The 14,438-nt window shown below is 38.3% G+C and overlaps 1 protein-coding gene across 3 annotated transcripts in view; it reads right to left on the bottom strand.

Moving 5' to 3' along the window:
* Positions 1–14,438, bottom strand: part of CNTN6 (contactin 6) — a 150,304-nt gene that overhangs the window by 76,639 nt on the left and 59,227 nt on the right. For 2 of the 3 annotated variants that reach the window (XM_074602800.1, XM_074602801.1), the window contains exon 4: positions 6,985–7,160. In XM_074602800.1, the coding sequence (XP_074458901.1) occupies positions 6,985–7,160 (176 nt within the window). The remainder of the gene's footprint in view (positions 1–6,984; positions 7,161–14,438) is intronic. The other variant, XM_074602802.1, reaches the window with a different exon arrangement.

The following is a 14,438-nucleotide window of genomic DNA, read 5'->3' as shown; positions in this document are numbered from 1 at the left end:
GCCACCAAGCAGGTGAAACCCTTCCAGGCTTCCCGCTTCATCGCTGTCGAAGAGTGTTTGATGGCTCCTGCTTTTCCTTAAGCCTGGGAGAGCCAGTGTGTGCACAGACTTCTGCCAAGAGATAAATACTGGAAAGCTCAACAGAGATACAGAAAGATGAGCTGAACGTAGTGAGGTCTTGCAGCATTTTTGGTCTTTGAGTGAATGAACTGTATTGCTTATAGTCCATTCCCTGCAAATACTCTGCTCAAAGTAACCTTGTAGGAACCACAGTGCTCCCCTTCAGAGCTGCTGGAGCAGCATACAGACCCCTTGCAGTGATGCATATCAAGTTCTCACCATGTTTTTCCTAATTTTGTGTGAAAGCATTGTGGAGAAATGTAAAAAAAAAAAAATATGCCTGAGGCTGCTGGGTCTGCCTGATGGAGAGCATCCATTAAGCAAAGACCTTGATGTAGACTCCCACTATGGTGAACTGCTGCAGAGAGAGTTGGAACATTGGCACAAAGTGTCCATAGCAATCAGAGTTGATAAATGAAAGTTCAGTTTCTCTTTACTCTGGGCAGAGTTTTGACAAAATGTGGGCTTTATTTCCAAGTAATAGACTGAATTCTTGTTATATTTACTGTTAACTCATTCTCTTCAGAAGCTTGCCCTCTACCTACCCAAACACAGGGAGAGGCAGGTGCTGCTGTAGTTATATTGGATTCTTTAACTGTGGTTGAAAGTCCAAAAGGCTATTTTGAGCCGTAAGCCTCATTTAGTGACATAAGGAGAGATGACAGAAGTATTTCCATTCTCCAGCCAGGATCAATCTGCAGGGAGCGTTGCTACTGCAGGTTACATTCTTTTCTCACAGGAAAGATGGAGATTGTGAGATGTTGCCGGGATCATCAGGAGATGTGCAGAGCCTGGAGAGGACACTATTTTAGAGCTGATTCTGCACGTATCTGCAACTTGAGATGTGTTTCTGCACTATACAAAAGGAAGCCCTTTCAAAACAGGGAGGTAGGCTTCATGCATTAATTTGCATTTGTAGGTTATAAAATTATGTGAATAGAAGCAAGTCGATGACGTTACCTGAAGTGTCCCTATAGAGGATAAGGGAATGTAATAAATGAAATAAAACTTTGGGGGATGTATCTTTGTTGGTGACCAGTGAAAGTTGAGCTCTTCCTCCTGTTTGCTCTTCAGTTATCAGCTGGCCATCCCCAAGTGCCTACCGAGCGCTGAATTGAGAAGCATATACCTCCCTTTGGAAAAGAAAGAAGTCGCAGTGTTCATTCTTTCAGAATAAGCGGCTCAGCAGCCTGATCAGTATGCCAGCCCTCGCACGCAGGGATGAATTAACAAGCAGTTTAAAGACCCAGAGAGCTTTACTCAAGGTGGTAGTTACAACATCTAGCACACCTTTTAATCAAATACAATTGTTACAGAGGGATTTCTGGACACACACAGTACCACAATACAACCAATCCAGAAAGGTATGTGCCATTTAGACTAAAATTCATGCACGTCCAGACTTTGCAAATTCAGACTATCTGATCTAAGCGTATTGATTTTTCCATTTTCTGTTTCAAAGCATATAGTAGAAGTAAAAAGGGTTATGACATTTTGAGGCACGCTGTATTGCTTTGTGATGTTTGTGTAATTTGTGTGCAGTCAAAGGTAAATAACATGATGAAGTAATCAGATGAAAAGTGGGCTTTCATGCGAGCTGAGCATCTCAGACAGTCACTCTAACAGGGCTTTGCAAATGCGCAGACTGTCAGGATCTAGCAAAAAATAAATGGACTTGATTGCTTTTAATGTATTTCCCCTGCAACAGTTAAATGTTAATGATGGGCTATTGTTTTATGTTTCAGAATGGGAAAACTCTGTCCAGGAGGAATTTTTGCCTCTTTAATTCATTATTTCAGCAAAGCTGTGTCCTGTCTATCTGACAAAAAGCACGTGAGAGCACTTGGGAGCTGCAGATTTTATTCCAAGTGCTCCAGCACTATCACTCTCATCCACGCTGCTAAGAGCACCTCGACACTGGCCAAGAGGAAGGACGATGTGTGTATTTAGAAAAATGCTATTGAGAATAAGCAGCAAGCAAAACCCCTGAGCACCCCTTTGAAAAACCTGAGAATGTGGTTGCAGCCCAAAAATGGCAAAGAAAGAAAACTCCTTCCTTGGTCTGTAGCACTGGGGGAAACTTTTAAATATGTGGTCTAATGTCTCCAGTGTTCCCTCTTGGGTGGTTCAGGGCAAAATGAATAATCCTAGTCATTAATTTAAATTGTTGTCACTGTTTCTCAGAATTCATGATTAATAATGGGGGCCTGAGGTCTGAGAAAGCCGCAATCATCATGACTGTCTATCATGGCAGAACAATTTGGCTGAGAATCTCTTTAAGATCCCTAGGCTACTAGATGATTTCAATTAATACTGAATTTTATGGGTTTAAGCCCTGAATAGTTATAAATTAGGTTCACACTTGATTCTTTTTCATGGTGGAGTACTTTTTTTTTTGTTTCTCCTACATATCAGTTAATGTTTCTATTATAGACATGCACAAGAACTAAAAGAATTAGTAACAGGCCTGGACAGACTGTTTCACTGCAGCTGGTTATGGGGATTTCCCTAAAGACCAGTTGTTTGCACACAGTTACTTTTACTTAAAACCGATGAAATAATTAAAACAAACCTCCCGTATGCCTTGGGATATAGTTCCACTTGAAGCCATATTTAAGCAGTTCTCCGTAACAGGTTTTTTGTTTGTCTTTTTTAAGGCATGAAATGCAATTGAGATGCTCTTCATTAATAAAAACAGATTTTTGCAAATAACCTCATTAATATGCACGCGAATGCATCTTGGCACCACAGAATAGGAGAAACTCCAGTTTTACTGATCAAAATACTTCTTTAAACCTGGATGCTTTTTTCTTTTGTGAGTCTTGAACATGGCTGCAGTCCCACTACCTCTGGCTCTGGCTCAGAAGCAATAGCTGCTGTTCTTGTGCCTGGTCAGGCTCTGCCATGTCCTTGGAAGGTGGCTCTGCTGGTGTCAGAGCTGGGGCAGCTGCTTCATCCACGGGGTCTGCTCCCATGTGCATGCAGGAGAAGCAAAACCTGTGACATCTGGGAAGCTTGTGCATAAACATCTTCATTTCAGTTTGGAAACTTGTGTAAAACCAGAAGGAAAACCTTCCATGTCTCCATCTCTTTCTTCCAGCTGACTCTTGCATGATTCACAAAGATGAGCTCCCCACGGAGTTGTCTTTGACCTTCCATTTACGTAGAGCTGAAGCGTCACTAGTGACCTTGTGCTGGATGTCAATACTGACCTTACAGGGGTGAAAGTACCTCATGGGTGGCAGGTTGTGACTCGGGAGCAAAGCTCAAATCTCAAATCTGCGTGAGGAGCCCTGCGCCTGGGGCAGGCTCTGGCTGGGATCTGACACCAACGCTTTCTAGCTGGACTGATCAATGGCTCCAGCTCTTGCAAAACACACGTTAGCTTTTCAAAACGTACTGCTTGCTGGGTAGCAAGAGACGTGCAGGATTTATAGAGAGCTTTCAACTTTATTTATGACAAAACAAACCTTCACCAGGAAGTACAAGTACACAGGACTGCCATCCTATGTATGCTGCTAACGCATTTATGTGCTCTTGCTCTGCACTCTCTCACTGATGCTGTCTCTCATTTTCAGCTTGTAGCTTTAATAATCTATGCCACTTCCTTCTGTACAATATTCCTCCCGCAGCTTTCATTTGACAGCTCTGTTTTTAATAGAGGATAAGCATGAAACTCCAGCTGAATCTGAAGACATATTTCTAATCTCATACCGCATTTATTTTGCTACTCAGAGGCCTCACTATCTTGAACAGAGAAAAAGTATTCTTCACATACTAAGTTGAGACGTACAATAGGTTTCCAGAGGCATCATTAATTTAAACTCAAACCCAGAGTTAGTTACCTTGTAGTAAAAAGACAAATACACATAAACCCTGTTACCTGGATAATAGGCTTGATTCAATTATTTATCACAGTGATTGCAATAATATGCCAGGCAGCCCAATTCAGGGAAGAGTCCCAATTTGTCAGGTATTGAATGAAAGTGTCATAATATCAACATGACTGCCTGCCTGCCTGGATTTTAAGATATAGCCTGAAGTACTGGTTGAAACAAAGAAGTAAATTGGATGGCAACATGAAAATAAGAAGTAAGAAAATGTTAACTGTGAAATAACTGTTTCAAGGTAATTTGTTACACTATTCTCATCAGGTCATTATAACATTTTCCACCTACTGTGCTTTTTTCTATTGTAAGACAAGTTAAAACTCCCTAGTTTCACAGTGATGCTGCTAAATTGAAGCATTTTTCTGTATGTTTGTGTTTGCCAATGTAAATGACAACCTTGAATTTGTCTGTCCTCTCTCTTTATATGGGAAAAGATGTAAATGTCTGTCACTGCTAATGAAAAAGCAATGTGCTTGTTGAATATGGGATATCTCTACCATTATATGGTTTCTGTGAAGAACTGGAGGATTAAGCAGGATGGGACCTGTGAGTTTGTCTGCTGCCACGGACAAACGAGACCTGACTTTGTTGTGACCTGCTCTCCACAGTAACTTTGGGAAGTCTCTTGGTGGGGGTATGAAGCCTAAATAAAGGAACTGCTTGATATTTAGCCCATTTTGATTGTCGTATATTGGCATAAGACTTTGAGCTATTAGTGAGTTAAGTGCTTCAGAGGGAATGCTTCACCAGCACGGAGTATTGAAGAAGTGGTGTTTAACTGCTGAAAATACTTCATGCCATCAGTCCGTTTTCTGGCAAACAGGTCGTCTAGCTGCTAAGTGGCACCAGCTGCATTGCACTGGGATGTGCTTTGCCTCAGACAGGCCAGAAATCACATGTGATTTCTTTCAGGTTTGCATGTCTGAGTGCAGGTCTCTGGCCCACAGTGACACCAGGAGTGGGGGAATGGCAAGAGGGCTCTGCAGGGCCACTGTGCTCTCCGTTAGAAGGTGCACACCCACGTTTAGATCCTTAGTAAACTCAGTCTCATAAAGAAAACTGTGCATTGTGGTGTTCGGTTTCTCTTTTCTACCAGGGAAAACTTCCAAAGGATGACATTTCCAGCAAGAGCTTGAAGATGTGACACATGGTGCCAACCAGCATCTTTCATTCCCCTGACGACCATCAGGACAAACACAGACCAGCATCCTGAGAAGGGACTTTTCTCCTCTCTCTTCCTTACCAGTGAGACTTTTCCATAAGCTTTCTTTCCCTTCTTTGATTCTCTCGCCTTGCTCCAAAGCCTTCTCCTTGCAAAGAGTTAAGCCAATTTTCCAGAGCTAGCTTTGGTTATGAAATGGCAATAGATAAAAGCGAACATAGAAAACCACAGGAAGGGAGTGCTATTAAGCATAATTCAAAGGAGCACTGGCTGGAAGAGCTGGGTATTACCCCAAGAACTGGTGCATAAACCCAGCGCGATTCCCTGTGGGCTGGGGGAGCAGCGAGCAGGAAACCAAAGTGCTTCCAGAATTTGAATCACAGGTAGAATTCTCCAGAAAAAGATGAAATCATTGAGTAATAGGATATGCTGAACAATCACTGGAGCCTTCTTTCTTTCACAGATATTCTGGTTTTTCCTTCCCCCTCTCCCCCTTTATTTTTTCTATCTCCTTCTTTGTGCCTTTTTTTGAGGGTATTCCTTTTTTTTTTTAGGCCTTTTCCCAGCTCCATTCCTGGCCTATCCTGGTTTCTTGGGGATTACAGATCCCACAGACAAATCTGAGGAGGCCATCTATTCTTGATTCTTTCTAAAATAGGATTTGTCCTGTCACTAAACAATTTTCACCTCCAGGTCTTGAAATAACTTCCCATGCAGGAAGGCTGGCTTGCAATGATATTTCAGAAAAAGTGGGAAAATAATGAATCAAAATTTTTGTTTCCATTTGACCAGCTCTTGGGAATCAAAAGCTCTTTGACAAATTCAGGGTAAAACATTATTAAATGAGATACTAGCAATATACTGTTTGATCAGCTCTCCTAAAAGAGAGTCTGTGAACCATCATGACCTCTAACGTCTCCTTTGTATAACCCCTGCGACATGAGATTTGCTATGAGAAATGGAACAAGATTAATAATTAATACGTTTGCTGGTGTCTGAAATAGCGACACAAGGTTGGCTTTAGACACATGTTTTATTAATGAGGTTTGAAAACAATTGCTTTCTCCCAGCAACAGACAGCTCAGCCCTTTATACTGAAGAAAAAGGGATGGAGGTAATATCTGGGGTTTTTGTTGTTGTTGTTATTGTTCCCCCCCAGGGCATTAACAGAACTCAGTCACCGCATATAAACGTTGTGAAAAAGATTGTGAAGTTGTGAAGAAGTGAAATGGGGAGCAAGCCTAAAATGAATTTTAAATTGTCTCAAGGCAGCATACGTGCTCTACCCATTTGAGCTGAAATATGAAACATTTCAGAGCGTTGCTCATCATTTTGCACAGTGTAAGGAAAAAGTGTTTCTTACTCTGTTAATCTAAAAAAATGTCAGTGTGGCAATTAGGGGTACAATGTTTTTAAGATCCAGTTAGACCTCATTACGCTATAGAAAATAGAAAGCCTAAGTTCTGCAACATTCCCCCCCCCCCAACTGTAGCTACCTGCAATACAGCAAAGAAAGCACTGTCTTAAACAGTGCAAACACCTTTATTAAGTAAAAATAATTGCACTCATCTTCCTTGACCTTTCAATTTTCTGAAAGTTATTCTTGTTCCTAAGGGCTAGCAGCCATCAGACGTCTGTTTTCATTATTAATATTTACTAGGAACAATTTTTTTAAAAAATAAGCACTGCTGAAGTAAGCCAAACCTTTTGAACAGAATCATCGATGATACTTTAATTATCCAATAAATTACAGTTCGTGTGCAGAATTAATCGGAAAATAATGCTCTAATAAATATGATCTTCCCAACTTACATGCAAATTGAAGCTTTGCCTTCCTGCTCAGAATTGTTCCAAATGAATTTGTGGCCAAACACTGGTATGTTCCAATATCCTGTTTTTTATGTGGGTTATTGATTGCCAAGCTGCCTCCAACCAACCTGTAGTGATAACTCATGGTAAGATCAATATCTGTGCCATTTTGCTTCCACCTTTGAGGGGAAAAAAATCAAATTATGCTTATAATTTACAGAGCCTATTCATATTTATCTTAAATAGTGTGCTGTAGCATACCTGTAATGATAAAAATGTAGTTAAATATCACAAAATTATATCATTTTTCACGCAAGACTGCTTCTTATATCAATCTTAATGACATCAATAATTCTGTTCTTTGAAAAATCTTTACTGCTTTTATGCTAGTCACCACTGTTCATCCAAATGTCTACAAAAAGTAATTATAGCTTATTCATACAAACTAAGTTATCCATCCAATTGGGAGTATGGCATACACCTCGACTGAAGCTACCTTGTTTTTTATAATATAAATGGAACCTGAAAGTGCTTTACAGTCCTCGCAAATGATGCCATAAATTTGGTTACAAAAATGATCTGGAGATATAAATCAGGAAGCATTACACTTCAGAGGACAGAAGAAAGCAAGGAAAGAACTTTATGTACAGCAAGTTTGAGACTGATAATTGAATGATGAGAATGCTGCTATTTTAAACCATGATTTGTCCCTGTTAGTCCATGAAGTAGGAAAAGGATTGTTTCTGCAACATTACACTGCTATTTACAAATGTCAAAATAAAATTTATATTTCAAAGAAAATAAATATTACCCATTTTAAGAAGGGAAATCTTGTGGCTTTACCATTAGTCACATAAGGCTTGAAATTTCATTGTCCACATGAGACCCAAAGGAAGAATAAAGGACCTCAGCCACTGATGTCTGCAAGCTCTGGGCTTGTTTATGCCACACTTAAGGCTGTCAGCAATCCCCAAACTACAGAATCACGTATTTTCTTCTCCTAATTTTATACCATAACCACCTCTTTAGCCTGTATCATTTCTGCTGACCCATGTGGGCGTGATGCCCAGCCCTCCATAGGATGCAAACACCACACAAGAGTTGCTAATGGTTCACTTTGGGTTTGCAGAAGGCTTTATGACAACCCTTGACACAAGGGCAATTGTCTCCTCCGTAATTATCGGAAGGGTCATAGCATAGGGCCATGAAGATACTGAGAGGGCTGAAGCACCTCTCCTATGAAGACAGGCTGAGAGAGTTGGGGGTGTTCAGCCTGGACAACAGGAGGCTCTGGGGAGACCTCAGAGCCCCTTCCAGTCCGTAAAGGGGCTACAGGAAATATTGGGGGGGGGGAACCTCTTGATCAGGGAGGGGACCCATAGGACGGGGGGAAATGGTTTTAAACTGAAAGGGGGGAGATTAGATATCAGGAAGAAATTCTTTCCTGTGAGGGTGGTGAGCCCCTGGCCCAGGCTGCCCAGAGAAGCTGTGGCTGCCCCATTCCTGGAGGTGTTCAAGGCCAGGTTGGACAGGGTTTGGAGCAACCTGGTCTGGTGGGAGGTGTCCCTGCACAGGGCAGGGGTGTTGGAACTGGATAATCTTTTAAGGTCCCTTCCAACCCAAACCATTCCATGATTCTATAATAATTTTCTGTTTCTTGTTATTTGCATCACTGACAGTTATGGGAGTTTCCACAGCCAAAAAACTGAAGGAAACTTGCACTGTAACTATATTCCTGGAAGATGTGACCTGGATGTACAGCCCAATGCTTGACTACGACCCACAGACCTCCTCTCCGGGATCAGACTGCACAGGTCCTTGTTCTTTTGGAGGAAGATTTTCAAACTCTGCTGTAAAATGCAATTCTGGGTTCCAAGGGAAATCTTGACAAATATGCACAGAGGAAGCAACGATCCTGACCTTTTAAGTGGGCATTTGTTGTTTTTAAAGATGAGTAATGACTGATTAAAATATGAAATCAATTGAATACTATGAACAAACTCTAGTAGCGTTAAATAATTTATCTGGGTCTGCCAGTCTGCTTCCTCTTTCATGAACGCATCAACATTAAGAAATTTAGAGGCAACAGTGGTCCATCAGTAATTCTTTCTATCAATTGCTGATTTTTGACCTTTCCATATCTCTGCTCTGTTCCGTTCTTATATTTTGCTTGAGTTGGTCCAGGTTTTTGCTGCTGTTTTGGAGGGGTTTGGGCTTTTTTCTTTCCCCCCAAGATGAACAAAATCTTAGCTAGTGCTCATCCAAGAGCATTTTCTATGAAACATTAGTCTGTGTCAGTGTTAGGATTTAGCCGTATTTCGGGATTTACATATGGTACATGCTGTCTAAACCTTTCAATTTTCTAATATAGAATATACTGGTATTTAGTTTGCCAGTTCTCTTTAATTTCTGAATCAATCACTGAAATAACTGCTGTCATCATTACATGGCTCCCAATTAAGCGATATAATTGTTTTTCAAAACAAATGCAAAGTTGTTGGCTTAGTTGCTGCAAATGAATTCTTCACAGTATCCCCATAATCATTCTAATCACCATGGTACAATGATTATTAAACTTTGCATATAGATCAGGGGTTCATCTCCTGGTGTGGGCTTTTTCCTAATTAATATGTTTACATCACTGAAGGAAGCAAATTAATGAATTCATGTGATAGACAGTGATTTAATGACTTTGTGTGTTCTGCACTATACTGTCTAACACACTGAAATCTTTGAAGAATTATTTGAAGAAAATTTTAATATAAGCTTGTTAAGGCAGGGATCACCTACATATTTTCATGAACTTCTTCATGCAACCATTGGAAAATACTTTTCATCATTACAGGAAATGCATCCTGGACCAATTGTTTCAGAATTTAAACTTTTTTTAAAATGTGCTATATTCTGATGCTGAATTAAGTAGTTCCCTAGGAATGTAAGACTTCTCAAATCATACTGCTATGTCTAAACTTAAAAAACCTCAACTTTGTGTTTTATGAATTCATAGAGAAAATGATCATAGTCCATTTGCTTCAAAATCTGGCTTTTTATAGACCACCGGTTATAAAATGTTCCAAATAAATTATTCATTTAGTTAAAGACTTTGGGAACATATATATAACTTGGACCTCACTCCCTTCCCATCTTGAGCAAGAGGTAGTATATTCTCTCTTGTTCTCTTTTCTTTAATTGTTACCAATTTATCCTGACATTCAAATATACCTATACACCAATATTCTTCCAAGCCACTGGGTTATGTTAAATTTTTGATGCTGGACTTATTGGGGACTTCATTCTAAATTGCACTGCAGTCAAATCACTGATATAAGCATAAACTTGTAATATATGATCATTTCCTCGTTTTTATACTACTTAATCAATACATGTGATTTGCTATTCAAATAGTCTCCATCTCCAGCATATAAAAATGATGAGCAGTAGAATTTATTAATGAACATGAATATGCGAGTAATGTGTGTTTACAATGCAACTGCAAATTATGCAATCTATCTTTAGGGTGATAGCTCATAAAATAATTGTGGAAAAAATAATATAATGAATTTCTATCATGTTTTCACACTGCAAAAATATTGATCTAGCTAAAAATGTTCAAAGAACACAGAAGCACATACAGTTTATAAGAATGGTGAAACATTAGAGATCTTTGCGGAATACAAATATTCTTAGGACTTGTTTGAGAAATGTCAATATGTTTCATTATCCACAAGTGAATGGTTAAGCTGCATACCCACAGCTTTCTCTGGTGTTTAAACTCCCCTTTATCCTCTCTGAGTAGAGCTGCTTCTGGGCCACAGATCTACTGACACTGCCGTCCCGATGCTTCTCACTGCACCCTGACCTGTGTTCTGAGTAAATCCAGCAGAGGCAGAACCCAGATAATTGACCAGGAAATTTCTGATCACATCTGTAAGGATACTACAGTGCTATCTAACATCTAAGCAGCTATAATTAAATGAGTCCCATTTCTATGATTAATGAATCTGGAAAAGAGTATTGTTCCAGAGAAACTATTTAGCAAAAGGAAACGTTTTCTTTCAGATGTGACTTCTTCGTGAAGTTGAAATGTGAAGGTGTGTCATTTTCAGTGAAACTATCAATGCATGAATGTTGATGCAATTAAGGAATCGGTAAAATATTCCACTTCGGCAATGTGCAAATATTTTGGATAAATTCAAATACATGTTTCATTAATCTGTTTTACTTGCCTTTAAAAAAAAGATACATTTAGGACTATTAGAATTTCCTGCTGAAAGAGCTTTCTCTAGCTCTAGAAGTAAAATCCTGTAAGTATTACAAAGCACGCATGGCTACGTCATGATTTTGTACCAAAGTTATCATAGCTAGAAGCCCTTACTTGCGTATATACTTTCCTAATTTGAACTCCTTTCTATGTGGATATATGCGTAAATGATTTAATGAATTATCTTTTCAGTGTACTGTTATAGTAAAAATACATGTTTTTTTAAGTCTTCATTGTGTTCTGTATTTCTTAGATTATTTACATTCAAATGCAAATGTCTTGCCAAGTCACCTGAGACTTTACAGTAATTGGGAAAAAAACTCACAAAACTCCCTAGTACACAGTATTTCCATAAAGGAAGAAAATAGAAAGTTTAAAAACTATTGACTGTGAATAAGACAACAGAGTTTGAAGGCATTTCTATTTCTACTCCACTTTTGAAGCAGAATCTTCAATGAGTCAAGGGACAGGACTTTAGCGAACAAGTACACCATAGCAGGGTTGTCATTTGTTTTACAAGGGTTTGAATAAGATAAATATATTTTTTGAGTTACTGAGAATCATTCTACAATTTTATGCAATGATTATAAACATATCTTATGTCATTTGTAATCATCTTAGACTTTGTGCTTCTGTTCCCCTCATTTTTATTTGTCTGTTGCGGTTATCTTCTGTAGTACTTTGACTTGGATTGAATTTGAATCTCTTTGTCTTATTTTACTGCATCATTCTAAGCTATGCTAAAATATTAAAATATTTCTAAAATGAATAATGCTTATGTTGTCCTTGGATTTCTTGTTTATTTGTTCAATTGACTGCTCTCTCTGAAGATTATTGAGGAAAAAAAAATCCTCATTTCAAACTTGCATGAAAATGCGAGATTATGTGATTACTCTGTAAATTTAGGGAAAGAGTCAGAACCAAGCACCTGAGACCAAAAAGGAAGTGTCAAAATACTGCAGAAAACACTTGTTTGGTAGGCTCTAGGTGATTTCCTTCTGGTTTTTTTTCAGTGTGGAAGAAGGCTAGCTGTACTGAACTGAATGACTTAATGAAAGAAAACTGTGGAACTGTGATATGTTCATGGATAGGCTGTAAGCAGAAAAAGAAGTAAAATTTGTTACTTAAGTTAGTTGATGGTAAATCCTCAATCAACTGTAACAGAAAAGCTTAAGTGCAAAAAACCCACAAATCTCATTTGAAAGGTTATGTTCATTTACCACCAACATCACACAGGGAAACAGCTGAAATAACGTACCTGATACTATAAACAATTTTGAGTGTTTAGAAAAAAGGCATAATAGATAAACTGGTATTTATCAGGACATGTATGTAGATTTCCTAACACATGTGCTGATTTTAGAGATATTTCTATTCATATTTTTGTTTCCATTGTAATCAGATCTATGTTCTCTGTTACTTCCAACAGTGTCCAACAGGAAATCAGTATGTCTCATTTTTTATTACTTAGCCCTTATGTCTACTTCAATTCTGTGAAATTCATGCATTGTGGTTGTTACACACATACATAGGATTTTGAAATGAAACTGCAAAAGGTTACTACTATATTCAGTGGATCTGTAAGACTAATATCATACAATACATAATAAAATAAAACGTTTAGAAAGTGTTAAGCATTTGAAGAAAAGGCATAAATCAGCATATTTATTTATGTAAAAGGTGCTAAATAGCAAATTTGCGTGGCTATAACTTTATTTTTGTTTTAGTGGTTCTGTATTTCTGAATCAAAGAAAAACCTTGCAGTAGTCCTTGCAGTTCTTTTCCATCACTTAACAAAGGATATGATTAAAATTTCATACTGTGCTTGATTTATCTAGAATTGTTGGAACTTTAAATATACGGGCTCAATCTGATAAAACTGGCATTAGCTCTAGTAAAATCAAAGAAAAGTGCTGAAGACTTCCCATTCCTTTCAAGTCATAGTAAAAAGCTCCCGGGTTGTAATAGCAGCAGCGATAGTCTGATAACTTCTAATTGACCTAGATGGTTCAAGATCCATCCCCAGATGTTGATCTGGTCTTACTATAGTAACTGAGGCTTTGCAAAATATCTTTATAGTACAGAGAAAATAATGAATCTAATTAATGGATGGGCAGAAAAAAGAGAAAATATGAATATCAGATGAATGATGGGAAGAGACTTCATAGCTCTGCCTAATGAAAACCGCTGTCTCTACTATTTGTGCATGTGAATAGTCCATGGTTGCAACAGAAGAGTCAGTAATTTTTATAGCCCTCTGAGGAAGCTGCCTGTGTAAGTGGGTATGAAGCAGATGGATGGATGAACTGGAAAGTCTTGAATTTCAGGACATGAACCAGTGGATGTTCACGTTGAAAACATGAAGAACAAAGGGGATGGGAAGTGGGTGAGAATTTCTACTCATAGCAAAAGAAGTTACACTGTGAAAAGGAGATAAAGTGTTCCTTTACTAGCACAGTATTTGGAAACAAATTAATACATGAAGTACAAAAGCCAAGTTGATAACTAGTAGTGGTACTTTACAGAGGAAACTGTAGTGTGAGCAATTAAAAGCTATTGAATAAATACTCTCTAACTATTTGGTAGGACACAATTTTCTTCCATGTCTTACATGAACGATTCCTCCTTTTTTTCTTTTTTTTTTTTTTTTTAATTTTCCTTTTTGCAGACCATTATTCTCCCCATTATTTTCTGAAGAAAGTAAACTGTCTTTTTTTTTTCTCCAGATTTACAGCTTTTCCTCTTATCGGACTCCGCTTTTCAGATCCTTGGTGCAACAAGCTCCGTTTTAAATGATGAATCCGTAGTTATTGAATAAACAAACAATCCTATGTACCAAGGTTTTATTAAGCGAGTCTACAGAGTATTGTAAGCTAGATACCAGAGCTGTGCCTTGCTTTTTCTCTAAATAAACACTATAAATATATACATGAAATGTTAGAATTAGAAATGGGAAAGGATGTTGCTCTTCTGCTTTCCAAGCATTTATTAATGTACAGAAAGATTTATCAAATACAGAGGCGCAGCATTTCCATTTTTCACAGCTGTTCTGTGGATTCAGAAGTAATTTTGTATGTTTTAAAATACTTTGGGGACAATTTTCAATGATGTGCTTTCTTTTCCTTTGTTAATTTTCTTAGCAGTAGACTAGCAAAAATATTTTTCCTTCATTCCTCAAATCTACTCTACCTATGTA

The sequence above is a fragment of the Larus michahellis genome, chromosome 10, assembly GCF_964199755.1.
Source record: "Larus michahellis chromosome 10, bLarMic1.1, whole genome shotgun sequence".
Lineage (NCBI taxonomy): Eukaryota > Metazoa > Chordata > Aves > Charadriiformes > Laridae > Larus > Larus michahellis.
This window is presented reverse-complemented; position numbering and strand designations above follow the sequence as displayed.